Below are 19,730 nucleotides of genomic sequence, written 5' to 3'. Positions count from 1 at the left end.
GGTCCAGTAAGAGCCTCCTTGTTTTGGGGTGTGCACATATGAACGCCAGCCGCTGCGGTTTCCATGCGTAGTTCCTTGCACTGATAAGCAAAATCTGCTGAAGTCATGAGGCTGCTCCAGACAGAGCCCTCGTGTGAGTCATACGAAAGCTCCACTCTGCTGACCTCTGGCAAAAAAGGGAGCGAATGAGGACAGGAGAGGCGGATGGGGAGAGGTTCAAGTGCGGGTTTTCTCCTTGAACCCGGACTATTATGGGTCAGGAGCTGTGTGCAAAGAGGCTACAGCCAGGATGCCGTTGCTACCACCGTTCCGAGGGAGGGGAGGCGCACAGCTGTCTGAGAAGCCAGCCGGGGAGCGCCGAGGCTGCTGCGTTGGAGGTATTTGTATCTCGGGAGGAGCATCTCTCTTTATTGGTAAACCAAGCAATTCAGACAGACGCTCCCTTTTGTACCAGGGTCTGATTCCTCCGCGGTAGGTCTAAACTCATAAAAAGAAATTTCTATTAAAGTCACAGAGGATTTATGGCCGTAGTTATCAAGTTTTGGGATGTGCTTGTAAACCAGAAAGGGAGAATAATCTTAGACTTTGGTCTCTTTGACTTGAAATAGAGAAAGTGGTTCTTCTCCGGACATCCCTGAGCCACTAAACGGCAGGGCTGAACTGCAGAGGGTAAGCTGCCCTACTGGTAGGTCCGCTGTGGATTCTCAGTTTCAGTAATTAGCTCATGATTATTAAGCAATGTCTTACTAGATTATTCTAAGGCATCACATTAAGTATGTAGGAAGGTGGGTGGGCATGGGGGAGGCTGAGTTAAACAGAGAAATTGGAAAATACCCATCAAGGAGACTGAGTTAAATTGTGCAGGTGAAGGAGAAATTTAGTATTTCAGCGTTTGGTACCATGGTGGTCTCTAAGGTGACTTTCAGGAGAGGTACCTTTAGGGGGTAGAGGAAGCTTAGAAAAAAAAACACACACACACACACAAACAAACAGGCAAATAAAACAAAGAAAAGGTTTTGCCAGCCACCAAATTTTGGCTTTATACACATCTTGCTCCTGTACTTTCTTTTTTCCTCTAGCTAACGGACATAAAAGGAGCATCGTGTTCAAAGTCTTCATTTCACCCCAGGGGACACCAGGCTGGCGGTGGCCAGAAGTTGGAGAGTAAAAGGCCACGGAGTAACAGTGATTCTTTTCAGGAAGAGCATCTGAGGCAGGGGTTGCCATGGGTGAGTGAGCCATTGACGGGCATCAGGAAGAATTTTGTGGGAGCTTGTCTAGGGAAGCTGACCCTCACCTTCCAGGGATGCCTGTGTGGGTCTCTCTCTCTCTCTCTCTCTCTCTCTCTCTCTCTCTCTCTCTCTCTCTCACACACACACACACACACACACACACACACACACACACACACACACAGAGCTGAGGAAAAGACAAGTCAACATTATTTATAAATGCCCTTTCTGTCTTCCCACCTCTCACCCCACCCCGTGAGCAGAAGAAGAGCCCCCCTTTTGGAGCAGCCTCATCTTACTTGAACTTGGAGAAGCTGGGCGAAGGTTCTTATGCCAAAGTTTACAAGGGGATTAGCAGGTTAGTGACTCGTCAGAGACTTTAGATGGGGGTATCTCCTATGGCATTATAAATTCACATATCACAGACATTCACAGCCTTTGGGACTGTGGCAGGACTTCTGGGGTCAATAGGAAGGAGGTGTAGTGATTTTTAACAGCCTTGAAAATAAAACAAAAAACGAAAACAGCAACAACAACCCCCACCCTAACAACAACACAGCTCTTCTCTAGCTAAAATCAACCACTGAAGAAGGTGGACTTTCTCCACTGTTGACCCAAAGAACAATTACTACCTATGAAGAAACCCAGCTGGTAAAGTGTCTCTAGAGAGTTTTTCTTATCCCTTTTTAAAATCTCAAAGTGTGGGATATGTAAAAAACTATGCCCTGCATTTTCTGCATCTGTAAAATATACAAAATGGCTGGAAATAAAGAATATTTATCTAAAACCCAGGTACCAGTTCTAAGATGGAATTCTGGTCTTTCTGGTTGCCTTCTAGTAAGGGTAAGAAAGCTGGGAAACCTTATCCCTTAATTTATGGTACTCCAATAGAGAAAATAATAATTTAATGGTAGTCATATTTTAAAAATATAAGCCAGGTGGTGGTGGCACATGCCTTTAATCCCAGCACTCGGGAGGCAGAAGCAGGAGGGTTTCTGTGAGTTTGAGAACAGCCTGGTCTACAGAGTGAGTTCCAGGAAAGCCAAAGCCACATAGAGAAACCCTGTCTGGAAAACTCAAAAAAAAAAATAAATAAATAAATAAATAAAAATATTCTAAAACTAAGTATTTTTATTTATCTTAGAATTTGTATACTTGTTGCTGTCTTTGTTAAAAGAAGATTGTTAGGGAAATACAATTTTAAATGTATTGTATAGAACCAGGATTTGATTCATGATCATAGATTATCCTAGGAACTAAGAATATAAAATATTTCCTTCAAGGAACTCAGTTTAGTAACAAGATAAAAGTGCATTAGAAATGCTTCCTGACCTGAGTTCAAAAGTTCAAATCCCCACAACCATGTAAAAATTCAGGTGGAGCTATGCATGCCTATAACCCCGGTGCTGTGAGGAGAGGAGGGAGTGGAGAAGGGAGGCTTGGTGGGGCTGATAGGCACCAGGCTAGCTCCAGGGTCAGTGGGGGACCTTGGCACAAAAGAATAGTATATGTATTATATATAAGAAAAGAAAAATATACCACAGAAGGATTACACACACACACACACACACACACCACACACACCACACACACACACACACACACACACACACACACCACACACACACCACACACACACACCACACACACACACACACACACACAACACACACACAACACACACACACACACACACACACACACACACACCACACACACACACACACACACACACACACCACACGTATCTCACATAGGAGGGGGAGAAAGGTTTATAATATAATAAATAAGAATAAACACTGGTCGGCTGTGGTGGTGCACGCCTTTAATCCCAGCACTCCACTGGCTGTGGAGGCAGAGCCAGGTGGATCTCTGTGAGTTCGAGGCCAGCCTGGTCTACAAAGTGAGATCCAGGATAGGCTCCAAAGCTACACAGAGAAACCCTGTTTCAAAAAAAAAAAAACAAAACCCATCTTCAAGTACCATAAAGAGTAGGACTGTCAGAACCCAATACCGTGGAGATGTCAGTGGCTCTCTGACTTCAGGTTTTGGTGTGTACTAGAGGGGCCCCTTGAAATACTTAAGGAAGTGGTGACTGAACGCCCACCCTGACCCTGAGAACCCAAATCCATGGATACTCAAATCACTTACAAAAATTGGCACAGTATTTGCATACAACCCAATACCACGGAAATGTTATGCAAATAGCTGGATGTTGTATTGTGTAGGGAGTGTCGAGAAAAGAAGTCAATACACATTCAATACACAACCAATATTCTTCCCAAACATTTTCAATCTGTGATTGATTGAACACACACATACACACACACACACACACACACACACACACACACACACACACACACGGTACCCACAGACACAGAGAGCTGGTTTTATAGTCTAAGAACAATTAAAATTGTGTAGTACTGCTATAAACGATAGATCAAAGTAAAAAATCAAGGTCTTGTGAATATAGCCCTGGCTAACTTGGAATTCAGTATGTAGATCAGGCTGGCCTTGAGCTTGTGATCTTCCTATCTATGTCTCAGGGCTGGGATTATAGCATCCATCACCACACACCTGGCAGAAAAATGATTTTAAAAAGCTCTGAATATGTACAAATCCAAGTGATTAGTAAAATTTAATAAATAAGCATGGTGACCTTTCAAGTCAGCAGGGAACAGAAAACGCTCCCCTAAACAGCGCTGGGACAGCTAGCCTTCTTGAAAACTGAATGTAGAATAAGAATGCAGTGGAGTGAAGATTTAAATGAGCAAGAGAATGCATGCACAGTAACTGAACAGAAAGATGAACTGGGCGCAGCCTTTAGGCTGGGGAGGTCTGTTGATACACATAACATTTGGCATAAGGGAATGGGGTGGTCGTGGGGCCCCGCTGTCCACCTGTCTTGCAGAGAGCACTGATTCCAAGACACTTTAATGAGTGCTTCCTTGAAGCAGCTATAGCCGAATCAATGCTGGCAACCTCAGACGAAATCAAATTCCTCTCCAATAGATGCCTTCAGCATTTCAAAACTGCCCATGTGTCCCATGATGATCGGAGAACAGCGGAAATTCTGCAAGTGCAAAGCATGTCTAAACCTATTTCACCAAAACTTTTTTTTTTAAATGGGTAGGTGGAATAGAATTTTACAGAGTCACGCTCTCAGTAAAATATTCTGGGAAATACTAAACATCATAAAAATTTTTAAGTTCAAAACTTGAAAGGCAAACGAAAGCAAGTGGTAAAAATCTATGTAAAACGTTCCCGTGAAAAGGTGAGGGGGCCAGCTGTGGTGGCACACACTGGTAAGATTTGCTGAAAGAGGCAGAGGCAGGAGGATCACAAGTTAAAAAAAGAAAAAGGTGAGGGAAGGACAAACAGAAAAGACTGGGGAAATACACTTTTAAAAGTAAAGAAACTGAAATTAAAGAGCGATGCACACATAGGCCGGACTGTGAACATAAAAACAACTTAAGCCCACGCTCATGGGGGGTTTGGCAAAGTGGCATGGACATCAATGGAAGAGTTTCCAAGGGGGAAAACCTGCCAAAACCAGGGCACAAAATTAAGTGGTATTGAGTTATAACCCAAAGAATAAAATATCTATGAATCTGCTGCTACAAAAGAACGGCTCAATAAATTAATAAATAAAAGGAAGAGATAAATCTCCCATGCAAAGGAACTCCAGATATCTTACCCGGATCTACTCTCTCAGAAGAGGATCTCTGTGTATCCATGCCCAAAGTGCAGCTTACACTCAGTGATGTCAGTCCTATAATAGGGTGGGGATAGTCACTTTACAATAGACATTGAACAAGTGCCACCTCAGACAGTAAGTTACAGTCAACATCAGAAGTCCCAAGTCATGATGAAAGAATGCCCCCGTGATACAATATGGTCAAGATGGCTCTTGACCTTCCCCAAGTTCAGAATCCCAGTTTAATTTCAAGAGAAACGTCAGGAAAAAAAAAAACTCTAAGAGAGGAGCACTCTACAAAGTTCTTGAATATCGCGCCTCAAAACCATCCAGGTCACCAAACCCAAGGAGAAGGTGGCAAACTGCTAAGAGGAGGCTGAGACCCGACAACTCAGTGTGGTCCTGGATTGCATCGTGGACAAGAAGAAGGGCATGAAGTAAAAGCTGCAGGAATCCTAATGTGCTTTAATAACGGTGAATCAATATTGGTTCATTAATTATTATCACTATTTTACACGCATTTAGTGTTTTGTTTAGACAGATTCGTATATTTCAGTTCTGGCTGAACTTCATATGTAGCTGAGGATGACCTTGACTCCTTGATCCCCCTACCTCCATCTCTCAATGGAATTACAGGTGGGGGTCACTGAGTCCAGTTTGGTTCATTAGTTGTAACAGCCATGCCTTACTAAGAGTCAACAGTAGAAGAAACCAGTGCAAGGATATGGGAACTTTCTATATTATCTTCTCTGTTTTTCTAGAATTCTAAAATTGTTCTTTTAAAATGAAGTTCAAAGCAAAAAACCAAATCAAAGGAAAACCTATGATGATCATTTCTGTAGCTAAATCTTTTCCCATAGCCCCCGTTATTTCCCTAAGGGAGACAGTCTCACACTCACCCAAGCTAGTCTTTGGAACTCACCACATAGCCCAGTCTGACCTTGTGGCAACCTTCCTCCTACCTCAGCCTCTCAAGGGCTAGGGTTACAACAGGAGCCACCATGCCCATCACAGTATTCTTAAAATAACCCCAAACTGCAATTTATAAGAATTTGGAATTGGCAGAATACATTGTGGTGTGTTTGTATGATAAAATATTGTAACATTATTAAATATCATATTGTGTAAGAGTGAATGGTAAAACCAGGCATGGTGGCTTATGCCTATAATCCCAGTGCTTGAAAAGTTGAGGCAAGAGGATTGGGATGAGTTCAAGGCCAACTTGTCTATTAAAAATATCATGAATAATAAGAGAAAATGTGAAACTGAGAGAGAACAGATTATTGATAGTGGATCTCGCTGTATTAGAAACAACATGATCTTAAAAGATCTTCTTGGATCTCTACACTTACCTAATATCACAACAAAATTATAAATAAATGGTGAGTAGAAGGAGGGAAGGAGAGAGAAAATGGTGAGACTTAGGTAAATCAGATGATACTTTGGAGAATACTGCAAGATAGTGGCTGTTAGCAGCCTCATCCAGAAGAACTGAAAGTTGGAGGCCAGCCTGAGCTACATTTCAAGACCCACATCTCCCTACCCTCCACTAAATAAAAACAAACAAACAAACAAATAACAAAAAGAAAAAAGAAAGAGAATTTGGCTGTTACCTGAAATGAAATACAGAGATACAGTAGGTTTTGAAAAGTAAGTGACATGTTGACTTTCACTTGAAAATGTCTCCAGGTACTCTACGGAGATTGGACAAAAAAAGAGCACAAATGTTCACGCAAGGAGACTGTTATAAAGCCATAGCCAAAGTTAGGTTGGTTTAAGTGCACCAAAGGGACTGGCAAACATCAGGAGGGAGGTGGTCTCCGGTGCCTCTCTGCTTTCTCTGAATGTTCTAGAAAGAAAATATACACATGAGTAAAGAGAAGGCCGCTTGGAAATAGATCTGCCACGTGTTTGCTATGTAATGAGCTTGGTGTCTTGAGACAGTGGTAGGTTTATGTACGAGGGCATGCTGTGAAGGGACGCTTTTGTTCTCACATCTTCATGGGAGCTGTTGCCTGGAACCATCTCAGTGAGTGTGTGTGTGTCTGCCCCGCCCCTTTCTAGGATAAATGGACAACTAGTAGCCCTAAAGGTCATCAGCATGAACGAGGAGGAGGGTGTCCCTTTCACAGCCATCCGGGAAGGTAAGAACAGAGACCCTAGAGATTGTTTTGATTACTGGACTTGGTAAAAACATTGCAAAGGATTCAGTCTACCCACTCACTGTGTGGTCTCTGGTACTTTCTAGAAGTGATATTATAATTTCAAATTTTTATTTTGTTGCCAATTTCCCAAGATTATTTACACTATTATTTTAGCATTTGTTCTTGAAGACAAAGTTCAAAACTACTGTCCATATTATGACCTCTATGAGCGTTTACTAAATGTTTTCTGTATGCTTGGATTCAAGCTAAAACCATGTCTATACAACCCACAGAGATTCATTCAAAAGAAAGAGAAAGTGTAACATCATAGTAATTCTTGGTGGGGGATTCGCCTGATCATAGCATGTTTTCCTGTTTTGTTTTTGTTTTTCCTGAAGTACTTAGGGATTGAACCAAGGGTCCAACCAACACACACACACACACACACACACACACACACACACACACACACACACTTTTTTTTTTTTTGGAGACAGGGTCTCACTAAGTTTCCCAGGCAGGTCTTGAACTTGGAACCCTTCTGCTTCAGCCTCCAGAATTGAAGGCATGTTCTTTCAGCAATCTCTCTCTCTTCCCCTGGAGCCATCTCTGTTTGTTTGTTTTAAATGAGACAAGGTCTCACTAATTTGCCTAAGCCAGCCTCAGACTTACTATGGAGCCACTCTGGCCTCAAACCCGCAATGCTCCTGCCTCAGCCTCCCAAGAGCTGGTGTCACAGGTGTGCCTTGGCAAACCTAGCTTCCTGTGTCTTCTCTGCTCCCTCGGCAGCACAGGAAGGAGGTGAACAGGTCCGAGTTTGCGTCATCTGGCTGTAGGTCCTAGTGGCACGATTCCAGGTCCACCGCTCCCCTAGACTGAGTTTACAGCTAAACTGGCTGGTAACAGGCATGTTTCATGGAGCTGTTACAAAGACCCAATGAGAACACATGACGCTTATCACAGTCTCTTCTCAGGTTCAATGAATACTCACTGCTATTATTTTATTCTTGAATTTTATTTTATTCTTATTACTTTCTTTTTTACTGATCCATGAGATTGATACCATATTGTTTAATACTAATAATCTATAAACTTAATTTATAATGAAATAAAAGAATACAATTTATCAAGATTTCACCTAAGGTTTCTGTTTTTTGTTTAAGACAGTGTCTCATAGAGTTCAGACTGGCCCCAAACTCATTGTGTAACCAAGGCTGGCCTTGAACTCTTGAACCCCCTGCCTATCTCTCCCAAGGGCTACGATTACAGCTGTACCACCACATTCAGTTTTATACTTCCTGCTGGGAATCAAATCTTGGGCCTCAAGTGTGCTAGGATATTAGTTACTTTTCTGTGGTGGTGGTAAATACCATGACCAAAGGCAACTTAAAGAAGAGGTTATGTGGCGTACAGTTCCAAAGAGATAAGAGTGCATTGGCGGGAGAGGGGATGTTGGGTAAGGCAGAGCAGCAAACACCTATGTGTTCCATGGTAGCAGGAACGGGAAGCTAAGAGACGGCACCTTCAAACACACACACACACACACATACACACACACAGACACACACACACACATACACACACACACACACACCAGAAAGAGCAAACCGGAAGTGGGCAATGCTGTGAGTTCTCAAACCCAAGCCTTCAGGGATGGGCTTCCTCCAACAAAACTGCACTGTCCCTAAATGATACCACTAACTAGGAACCAAATACTCAAGCCTTTGGGGTACATCTCTCATTCAAACCACTACACTAGGCGAGCATTCTTATCAGCTGAGCTGTATGCCCACCGCACGTGAATGATGGGATCAGTGTTGTTCTCCGGAAAAAAAAAAACAGAGAAATGGCCCCTCCTCAGCCTTCCGTTCTCTCTTAGCTTTGTGTCTTCTTCCCTTCTTTACTGAGTACACTGGATGCAAAGGATAGAGCAGAGAACGCCCCATTCTTCATTCTGTGTTTTCAGTCTTAGCAGAGCAGACAATTCAAGTATTAAGTGTATAGAGGCTGTCGTAAGCTCTCTTACAACAAGAATGAATCAGTCTCAGTGTGGCTAATGGAGGCAGATTTTGAACTGAACTTAGAAGCATAGGTTATGCAAACAGGCATTAAAAAACAATTCAGAAAATGAGTGTATAACTCAATTTGGTGCCATTTTCAAAAGCTTCTGCTGCCCCTGGGAAACATTTTAAACTTAAGTAGAAAGGCCAAGAGGCTATCAGTTTAAGTGGGGACTCATCTTGATAGGATCAGGTGCAATTTGGGGGAACACATGGTTTAAGTGTTTAACATAATGGACGCTGCACTTACTGGTGTGCTTATGAGTAGCCCAAAGGAGAGCATGATCACATTTGGAGACAGCCGTGCGGATAGGTGAAAGAGTATTTCTGAACATAGTGGAAACCTCCAGGTCACTGGACTGGAGGAGGCTTTCTTCATCAAGGCTCTCATTCTCTGGACATTGCCTTTTGTGAGCTTGAGTTCACTGATTGCTCACAATAGGCTTTGTTCCCATTTTCCCCATAGCTAAGTTCTCCAAGTCCACATCTGGCAGTCACAGTGAAACCTTTTTTTTTGCAGCAGGTTCTGCTAACAGATGTTCTCAGCCTGACTCAACACCCCCCTCCGCTGCCCCCGGTCCCCCCACGCACACTCGGTGTGTATTGTTCTGTATGCACAACCATTCCTGCGTTGCACAGTTACCGCCTGCTGCCTCCCACACAGGTGTTCACAATTACAGTTAGGGGTCCACTGTGGACTTCTTGGTTTGTTTTACGGGCTGCCCCTTACTGAAAGCTTTGCTTGTATGATATGAAAAACCACGAAAGGATTTTGACACATCGGAGGTGGTTTTGACTTCCAGTTTCCAACAATGGCTGCTTCTCTTTCCTCCGGTGTGAAAGCTTTCAGCCTTGAGAACAGGGCCCCACTTAAGAACTTTGACACTGGCTTATTTCTCCGTGGTTAAGATCTCGATGGATGTGAGACCAGAGAGAGGAGGTTAAATGGCGAGGGCTGGGAAGCAAGCTGAGAGCCAGCTGGAGGTCATTAGCTAAAGTCCAGAGTCATTAGCTAAAAAGGCAACCAAAAGCCATGTGCAGAAAAACTCAGAGTCAGGCAGGCTTCTTTCTGAACGCTTGAAGCAAGAATTCTCTTCCCGAGCAGTCTGCTTGCTCTGAAGGTGTTGGCAGCCTGGGATGACTGAGCAGAATTTTGCTACATGGACAGTTTCTCAATAGATAGAATGCATGTTTCTGTTCATGTGATCTTCATATATAATATCATGAAATTAACAAAAGTCTGAAACAATACTAAGGGAAAATCTTAATAAGCTTTCATGCTTCCTTCAGTCCTCATAACACCTTTAGAGATATGTATCATATGGCCAACAGTCAATCAAATTCAGTTCAGACAAACACTTGTAACTTCATGGGTACTCATGCGACAGTATGTACTGGGTACCTGAGAAGGCCAGGCACTCTGCCGACTCCTGGACACACAACAGCACACACACAAGTCCCTACTACCCTGATTTTTTTCTCCCTGTGGTATTGAGGAGCAAAGCCAAGGCCTCACCCATGCTTAGACAAGTGTTCCACGGCTGAGCTATTAGCCCAGCCCTCCTTTTCATTTTGAGACAGTGTCTCACTGAGTTGTAGCCCAGGCTGGCCTTGAACTCACCTTGTAGCCCAGGCTAACCTTGATCTCCTGAGGTAGATGGGAATCCAGGCCTGTGACATACTATCTTCATCCTTTTGCTAATTAAAAGATGGAAGAGCTGGATATCTCCGCACTCAGGGGGCAGAGGCAGGAAGGTCACTGTAAGTTCAAGGCCAGCATAGTCTACATAGCCAGTTCTGGGCAAACCAGGGCTACATCGTGAATCCCTGTCTCAAACAAAACAAAGTGGAGGAAAAAAAGATAAAAGGTAAAAGATTGGAGGCTTTTGTAGCAAATTAGGGTTTTTTATTATTGGCCCAGAATCACATTTTGAATGTTTACTTTTATAACTGGGAGAAAACACTTGGAGTGGGTTGGCTTTTATGGATTTTATATGAATGTAACTTAGTTTTATTGAATTCTATATGGGCACCCTAAGGATGGATCTTATTTTAAACATATTTCTTAAAATAGCCAGCTATGGTTTGAACCTTCTGCCTGTCTACAGTGGGGTTTTTTTAATTTTCTTATTAATTAATTTTTTAAAATTTATTTTATATCCTGACAGAAATTTCTGCTCTCTCCTCTCCTCCTGTTCCCTCTCCTGCCTCTCCTCTGCCCCCACTCCCATCCACTCCTCCTCTGGTTCTGTTCAGAAAGGGGCAGGCCTCCCTTGGGTGTCAACAAAGCATGACATATCAAGTTGAGGTAGGACTAAGCTCCTCCCTTGTATTAAGGCTGGGCGAGGCAACCCAGTATGAGGAATAGGGTCCCAAAAGCCAGCTCAAGTGTTAGAGACAGGCTCTGATCCCACTGCTAGGGGTTCCACAAATAGACCAAGCTACACAACTGTATCCCACATGCAGAGGGCCTAGATCAGTCTCATGCAGGCTCCCTAGCTGTCGGTCCAGTCTGTGAGCTCCTATGAGCCCAGGTTAGTTGTTTTCTGTGAGTTCCTTTGTGATGACCTTCACACACACACACACACACACACACACACACACACACACACATACACACACACTCTGGCTCGTACAATCCTTCCTCCCTCTCCTCCGGAGCTCAGCCCAGTGCTTGGCTGTGGATCTCTGCATCTGCCTCCATCAGTTACTGGATGAATGCTCTCTGATGACAATTAGGGTAGTCACCAATCTGATTACAGTAGATGGCCAATTCAGGCACCCTCTCCACTATTGCTAGGAGTCTTAGCTGGGGTCAGCTTTCTGGAGTTTCCCTGGCACTAGGTGTCTCCTTGACCCTGAAATGCCCCCCTCACAAAAATATGGAACGCTTCACAAATTTGCTTGTCCTCCTTGCTCAGGGGCCATGCTAATCTTCTCTGTATTATTCCAATTTTAGTGTATGTGCTGCCCAAGCGAGCACTAGAGGGTTTTCTTAAGGAAGAAGTCATATATACACTCTTTTCTGAGAAGCAGGAAGGTGATCTGCCTCCCTCTCTTATGGTCTCTGTCAGCCCCTTATACTAACACCCGGAAGCACAATATGGTATTGTTTTTGTTGTTGTAGGAATGAAGGAGTCTGAGCTGCAGAGAGACTGGATAACTTGTCTGGGGTCACAGGGGTCTTCGGTATTAGAACTAATGTCTGTTACATTTAAATTCTCTCTACGGCATAAAACTGCAAATGCTTGCCTGCTTGAAGCATCTCCCTCAGCAAGAGTGAAAGTGGACAACAGAACTCCGCTCTGTGGTGCTCTCTGTGTAAAAATCAAGGCAAACTCAGAAGTAAGACTCCGGGAATAATCCGATAGTGTGAGGTCAGCAGTTCTCCCGTTCATCCTACAGAACCTGCAACGGCAGCGTTTAAATTAGAAACAGTTGCAGCTGAAAACCCTTTGCGATCACTGTAGAGTAATTACTTCTAATCTATTTGTGAAAAAATTCGCCGAAAAGAGGTTCAGGAGCCTTGCTAGGGGTCATCCGATTAGATCAGCAGAGTCTGGCTAGAATCTTGAGTCAGCTATTGCCACAGATGGATGAGGGCACGCCTGCCTGGCTGACAGGAATTCTGTCTGAGTACAACCTGATCACATCAAGGACAAAACATATTCGTTGCATAGGTACAGCCTTATGAGAAATAACCCCAGGGTAATGGCATATGAGAGGGATATTTTGGGCTGGAGAGATGGCTCAGCCGTTAAAGGCTAGGCTCACAACCAAAAATATCAGAGAGGGATATTTCTAAAAATGCATGATTATTATTATGTGTGTGTGTGTGTGTGTGTGTGTGTGTGTGTGTGTGTTCAGGCATGCACACTCAAAGCTGTACCACGATGCCTATATGGAGGTCAGAAGACAACTTTGTACCATCATTTTTCTTTTTTTTTTTTTTTTTTTTTTCGAGACAGGGTTTCTCTGTGTAGCTTTGTGCCTTTCCTGGGACTCACTTGGTAGTCCAGGCTGGCCTGGAACTCACAGAGATCCGCCTGGCTCTGCCTCCCGAGTGCTGGGATTAAAGGCGTGCGCCACCACCGCCCGGCTGTACCATCATTTTTCTTTTCACGGGTTCCAGGGATTAAACTCGGATAGCCAAGCTTGTGTGGCAAGCATCCTTATCCACTGAGGCATCTCACTGGTCTTAAAAGAGCTGTAATTAGCATGTATTAACTATACACAAGAATGGGTTGCATTGTGACATTTTCATACATGATATATTTCAATCGTATTCATCCCATTAGTATTTCTTGCACCCTCCCACATACCCCCAGCCCCCCCACCCTCCACCCCCCACCATGCTCTCTACTTTCATTTTATTTTGTGTAGCATCAACTAATGGGTTTAATTAGGGTTACTTACAGGAATATGAGCAAATTGCTAGTGGTCATACCAGAAAAGAGATACCTTTGTCCCTTAGCAACTATTAATCACCTATAGATCTTCAGGGAGGTAGGTAGGGGGACTTGTAAGCTCCTCTCCCCCATAATGGAACGTTGATAGATCCAATCTCTTGCAGACTGTCACACAGGCTGAGAGTTCAGGGGCAATGGCCATGTCATGCCCTGAAGACAGTATTCCACAACACTCTACCTCTTCTTCCAGCTTTTACAATATTTCCATTCTCCTTTTCTTTCAGTTCTTTTAGCCTTGGAGGGGGTGATATAGATGTCTTATTTAGGGATGAGCATTCAATAGGCATTTATTCTTAGTCTCTTCAGTAACTCTTGCCCAATACACACACACACACACACACACACACACACACACACACACACACACACACAAAGCCTCTCTGCTCAAAGCTGACAGCATCATTAGTCTATGGATATAAACAGAAACATTCAAAGGCATTGTAATAGGCATATCATGGTCACTTAGCAAAAAAAGCTTTCCCAGTCGGGCCTAAGACCTGAGTCCCAGACTTCTGATGGGGTTTATAGCACCAGATATGAATTCCTTTCTGTGTAGCAGGCCTCAAAGCCAAGCCTGAAGTGACTGGTTACCCCTCAGAAAGGTATGGCACTCCTGCACCGGAGGACACAATGTGATGGGGTTCTAACTTCCAAACAAATGAGAACGGCTTGTCTAACAGTTGCCTTAACACTTACCAAACATTTCTCTAGATTATACTGCTTCTTGGGATGCAGAACTTTTTTTTTTTCTTTCTTTTTTTTTTTTTTTTTTTGAGACAGGGTTTCTCTGTGCAGCTTTGCGCCTTTCCTGGAACTCACTTGGTAGCCCAGGCTGACCTCGAACTCACAGAGATCTGCCTGGCTCTGTCTCCCAAGTGCTGGGATTAAAGGCGTGCGCCACCTCCACCCGGCCCGGTTTGTGGTTCTTATGCCAGAGAAAATGTACCATCAGGGATTGCAAATCCTTTATTGTTCAGTGTCTATTAGAGTTGGGGTGGGCTTTATTATTGACTCCTACATAGACTCATTAGAAGTGGCCGAGTCTTTATTGATTCTCAAACATTTATTGAGCACCACGTGCCAGGCCCGTGTTAGTGCTGGAAATGCAAAAGTCATGGTTGGGGTCAATCTATGTCCTCAAATAGCCTATAGGGTTGAGAAAGCCTTGGTTACCAGGATATGCAGATATATGCTGTTGGTTTGTCTTTGGTCTTTTGGGGGCCCGCCACCCAGCTCCCAGATAAATCACACACGGAGGCTTATTCTTAATTATGAATGCCCAGTTTTAGCTTGGCTTAGTTTCTAGCCAACTTTCCTTAAATTAACCCATTTATCTTTTGCCTCTGGGCTTTTCCTTTTCTATTCCTGTATACCGTTCCTTGTTTCTTACTCTGTGGCTTGCTGTGTAGCTGGGTGGCTGGGTGGCTGGGTGGCTGGGTGGCTGGGTGGCTGGGTGGCTGGGTGGCTGGGTGGCTGGGTGGCTGGGTGGCTGGCCTCTGGAGTCCTCCTCCTTCTCTGGCTCCTAGAGCCTAACTCTTTCCTCCCAGTTTTCTCCTTCTACATATCCTCTCTGCCTGCCAGCCAGCCTGCCTATCCTTTCTCCTGCCTTGCTATTGGCCAGTTCTTTATTAGACCATCAGGTGTTTTAGACAGGCACAGTAACACAGCTTCACAGAGTTAAACAAATGCAACATGAACCAAAGTAACACACCTTAACATATTCTACTACAGACATACTCTAAGACTTTGGGAGACAGGCTTCTTCTACCTGTGAGTATTAGCTTTTACATCTTTTCCTAAACTAAATAGAATAATGCAGAGTAATATTGAAATATCATGAACCACTGTGCTGGCAAAACATCAATTTTCCTAAAAAAAAATCACTCAACTGCAGATCACAATAAAATAAAGAAAACCAATAAAGTATCTGGATGCCATTATGAGATGGATATATTTTCCCTGAATTAGTAAATATCTCACATTATAGTGTATCTAAATGATTGGCTATCTTTTATGCTGAGTAAAGATCAGCGTTGACCGTTTTTCTTTGCATTAGTTGTTTTATTCATGTTTCTTATTTGATTTCCTGGTGTTTTTATAATCAAATCAAGTTACGGTCTATGAAATTCTTACACCAATGCCTGGTATATCTTAAATAATCTAGGAGTGTTAGCTGTCATCATCACCGTTACTAGAGTTCCGTTTATCTCTGTGTCTTTTCCTTGAAGAAAAAGAGAAGTATTTGATTACATGAGACTGTTTTGTTTTGAGACAGGGTCTCATGTAGCCAAGACTGGCCTTGACCTTACTGTGTAGCTGAGGATGACTTTGAACCCCTGATCTTCCCACCTGGAACCATCTTCTAAGTGCCGGGGTTACAAGCATGGGTCACCACATCCCTCTTACTTGAAAGCTGTGAAATTCCCAGAATCAGCATCTGGATTTCAGTATCTTTCCCTCTTTCTCAGTTGACTTTTCTACCCTTAAGTCTTCAGACCAGAACCCACATCCTACTATAAGGACTACAGAGTCCTCAAAAAAGAAGAAAGAAAGACTTTCCTCCCTGAATTTCCTTCCCATACTTCCCTGGAGGCCAGGCATGTTTGACCCTCTGGTGTAGGAACCCAATCACATGCCAGCAATTCCATGAGCTAAAGACTTAAACCATCTCCTGCTTTTCATGCAAATCCCCTATTAGTTACTAGTAAAATTCCATTCCCATATGGCTTTCTCAGTATCCTGGGGCATTGGAAAAACAGGAGTAAAAGGGACCAGGAGATAGAACGTTTTTGATCTAGGTGAGGAAGGTGCTTAAAAGGAGCAAGACACCAAAGCATCTTCAACAGAAACGCTGCCATCCAACTCTACACATATGAATGGTACTATGGAGACATGGTCACAAATTCTACAGGAAGGAGCATTTAGACATTGTTCTAATGAACATCAAAGATTCAATAAGCCGAAAAGGCAAGAGTGGCTGATCTTCATGAAGCTTATGTTCATAAGGAGAGACTGACAAGCACGTTTGTGTGTGTGTGTATATATATATATATATATATATATATACACACACACACACACACATATTGTATCTTTCTTCTCTTTTGAGGACTCTGTAGTCCTTATAGTAGGATGTGGGTTCTGGTCTGAAGACTTAAGGGTAGAAAAGTCAACTGATATGTATATATGTGTATATATATATATATATATACACACACACACACACATATGTATCAGATATATGTATATCTAATGACAGGCAGTGGTGAGCGCTATGGAGGAGAATATAACAGGGATAAGGAACAGAGGCTCACTGGGATGAGATGAGGTGGAAGGCTGTGATCTCATCTGCAATGGACAGGGAAGCCCATACTTTATATATACTGTTGAGCAGAGTCCTAAAGAGAGGGGAGAGAAAAGAGAATTGTGGGTGGAGACAAGGATCATCCTAAGAGCAGGGGTGGGGTGGGCAGTGTTGGAAAATGCAAGTGTCCGTTAAGAGGCCATTGGTGACCAAAGCCAGGAAGTGAGAGTTGTAGGAGACAGGAGCTAATGAAGAGATGGAGTGGGGTTGGGGGAGGGGAGACTGGGCAGGCCATTGCACGTCCTTTGGCTTTTGTTGAGTGAGCTGGGAGGTCACTATAGGGGTTGGGAATCAGAAAGGATTTACTTTGGTTTTTACTGGAGAGAATCACAGTTTCAGACTGTTCCAGAAGGATGAGTCCGCAGGACAGATGAATGGGGAGTTGACTCGGGGGCCTTTGCAGCAGTTCAGCCAAGGTATCAGCATGGCCCGGCCCAGGAGGGCAGTCAACAATACTGAAAGAAGTGAGGGACATGACGTGTTTTACAGAATTGATGGCAGATTTCAGACGGGTTGGTGGAAGGCATGAAAAAACAGGTTGAGAGGAACAGCTGTTTGCAAGAATGCTAAACCTATGTAAAATATTGAATGGCTTTACCTTCTGCAAAGGTATTGTGAACTGGAGATGAGATGGATAGAACAAATGAGTCCACAGAAATGACAGAGAGACACTTTCCCCATTCCTGCAAAACCGAGATTATTGAGAAAACGACAGAAGTAAAGCAGAAAGCCTCATCCAAGGACGTATTTTTGAGAGCTTTAGCAAATGATCGTTTTGAAGCCATTGTGATTAATAAAGCATGCCACCATGATTTTTAAAGTCAGCCTGAGGAATTTTAGAAATATAATTATGTGAGGACAAAATTACATCGAAAATGAAATTAAAAATGTGTGTGTTAGCAGGTATCTGCAGTCTAAAAACTTGAGAGACTGAGGCAGGAGAATTATTACAAGTCTAAGACCAGCCTAGCCTACACATTGAGTTCCAGGACAGGCAGGATTATGAGACCTGGTCTCAAAATAAATACATAAACAGCAACTTAATTAATTAAAATATTTTAATTTTCTTAGTAATGTTTTTCCATATCTTTTGGGGGGGGGAATTTAATTTTGTGTGTAGTGTTACGGATGGAATCCAAGGCCTTGCACATACTAGGCTGGCTGGCACTCAGCTACACTTCCATCCCCACAAACCTAATTTTGATGTAGACAGTTCGTCCTGTACATATGTATGTGTAGAGAAACAGAATATTATGAAATTATTTATAAATAAAAATGCAAGTGTCCTCAGCAGATGGCCGGAAGTCATTGCTATAAACATGGGAGGTACTGGAAACTCTAGCAGAAACATACCAAAAATTAGACTTTACGACCAGGAGTGGGGTTTTAATGGGCTCAACGTGAAAGGAAGAGTGGGAAGCTGGTGTGAAGATATTAAATGTAATTTGCATCTCTGTAACACTTGCCATTTAGCAAGGGTTTTAGGAACAGGGTCTGAGTCCATTCACAAGAGCCTTATGAAATGAAGTCAGGAAAGATGGTGTCTCTCTCCATAAGGTGGGAAATTCTCCACAGCTCACTGAAAGATAAAGTGACAGAGTCAGGATTCATGAGGGCTGCTCCTGGCTCCACAACAGCTTTCCCTTAAGATACTATATAAGATCTATACTCAGTATAGATCCTTGATAAATTAACTGCTTACTCTAGGCTAAGTGGCAGACTGACTGTAGCCCAAGGTGGTGTGGTGGCATCCAAAAGACAGAGAAAGTCACTCTGTTCCTGTGCAGACATCGGTCTGGGCCTAGAGAGATTAAACAGAGGCTGTGAAACTGATCCTCATATTGACAAAATGAATTCACTGTTAAAAGTGAAATAATAAATTTAGTCCATAAGGACCCTGTGGGCACAGCCAAGGGGGGCTTCACGAGCCTGCTGGGCCTTGCCTGTCTCTGAACCAGTCGTCACAGAAACTAGGCAGGTCCCACGGCCACTCTTGGGGAAAGGCAGGGTAGCTCAGTTAGAAGGGAATGGACTAAGAGAAATGTTGGCTTTCTGAAGAAAACCACGGAGTTCCCACTAGAGGGAAAACTGACCATTAGGAGGCAAATACAGTAACAAGCACAACAGGACAGCTTCCTGAGGGAAGAGGTGTGTTCCCGGTCGCAGAGAACACTTGAGTTTATTTGGGGAAGGGAGAGGTGGACGTATGTGCATCCACACATGCTTGTACATGTGCAGTTGGGTGTGTGGAAGCCAGAGACTGATGTTGAGTGTCTTCCTCAATGGCTTCTTCACCTTACTTGTTGCCACAGGATCTTCCACTGAACCTGGAGCACACTGATTGCTAGGCCGGCCTATGAGTCCCTGAGATCCTATGCCTCAGCCCTCCCCCCAGTGCTGGGATTGCAGGCCTGCAGAGCTGCACCCCGCTTTTCCCTGGGTTCTGGGGATGCAAACCCAGGCACTCACGTCTGTGCAACAAGCTCTCGCCCCCTGAGCCATCTCCACAGCTCTGAGTTTGTTCTCGGTCTTCAGAACCCTACAGTAGGAAAGAGATGGTGCAGGAGACTCATCAGGTAGAAGTATAGGCACAAAATGGAACACCGATTTTGAGGGTTTTTTTTCCCCCCAAATATACTATTTTCCTTTTTTTTAAAGGTTTATTTGCTTATGTGTTTTATGTATGAGTGCTTTGACTGCACATACACCTGCACACCAGAAGAGGGCGTTGGATCCCATTATAGGTGGTTGTGAGTCACCT

At 43.5% G+C, this 19,730-nt stretch overlaps 1 protein-coding gene and 1 non-coding gene across 2 annotated transcripts in view; one reads left to right on the top strand and one right to left on the bottom strand.

Moving 5' to 3' along the window:
• Positions 1 to 246: 246 nt before the first annotated feature.
• The window catches only part of Cdk15 (cyclin dependent kinase 15), a 71,904-nt gene continuing 52,420 nt past the window's right edge, over positions 247 to 19,730 (top strand). Inside the window, exons 1-4 of the mRNA XM_059278132.1 lie at positions 247 to 377; positions 1,080 to 1,229; positions 1,496 to 1,590; positions 6,997 to 7,076. Coding sequence (XP_059134115.1) covers positions 252 to 377; positions 1,080 to 1,229; positions 1,496 to 1,590; positions 6,997 to 7,076 — 451 coding nt within the window. The 5' untranslated portion in view covers positions 247 to 251. The remainder of the gene's footprint in view (positions 378 to 1,079; positions 1,230 to 1,495; positions 1,591 to 6,996; positions 7,077 to 19,730) is intronic.
• Positions 12,013 to 12,119, bottom strand: LOC131923739 (U6 spliceosomal RNA). The gene has a single exon (XR_009382674.1). It is a non-coding gene; the product is annotated as a U6 spliceosomal RNA (small nuclear RNA).

Source organism: Peromyscus eremicus, chromosome 13 (genome assembly GCF_949786415.1).
Source record: "Peromyscus eremicus chromosome 13, PerEre_H2_v1, whole genome shotgun sequence".
NCBI lineage: Eukaryota > Metazoa > Chordata > Mammalia > Rodentia > Cricetidae > Peromyscus > Peromyscus eremicus.
This window is presented reverse-complemented; position numbering and strand designations above follow the sequence as displayed.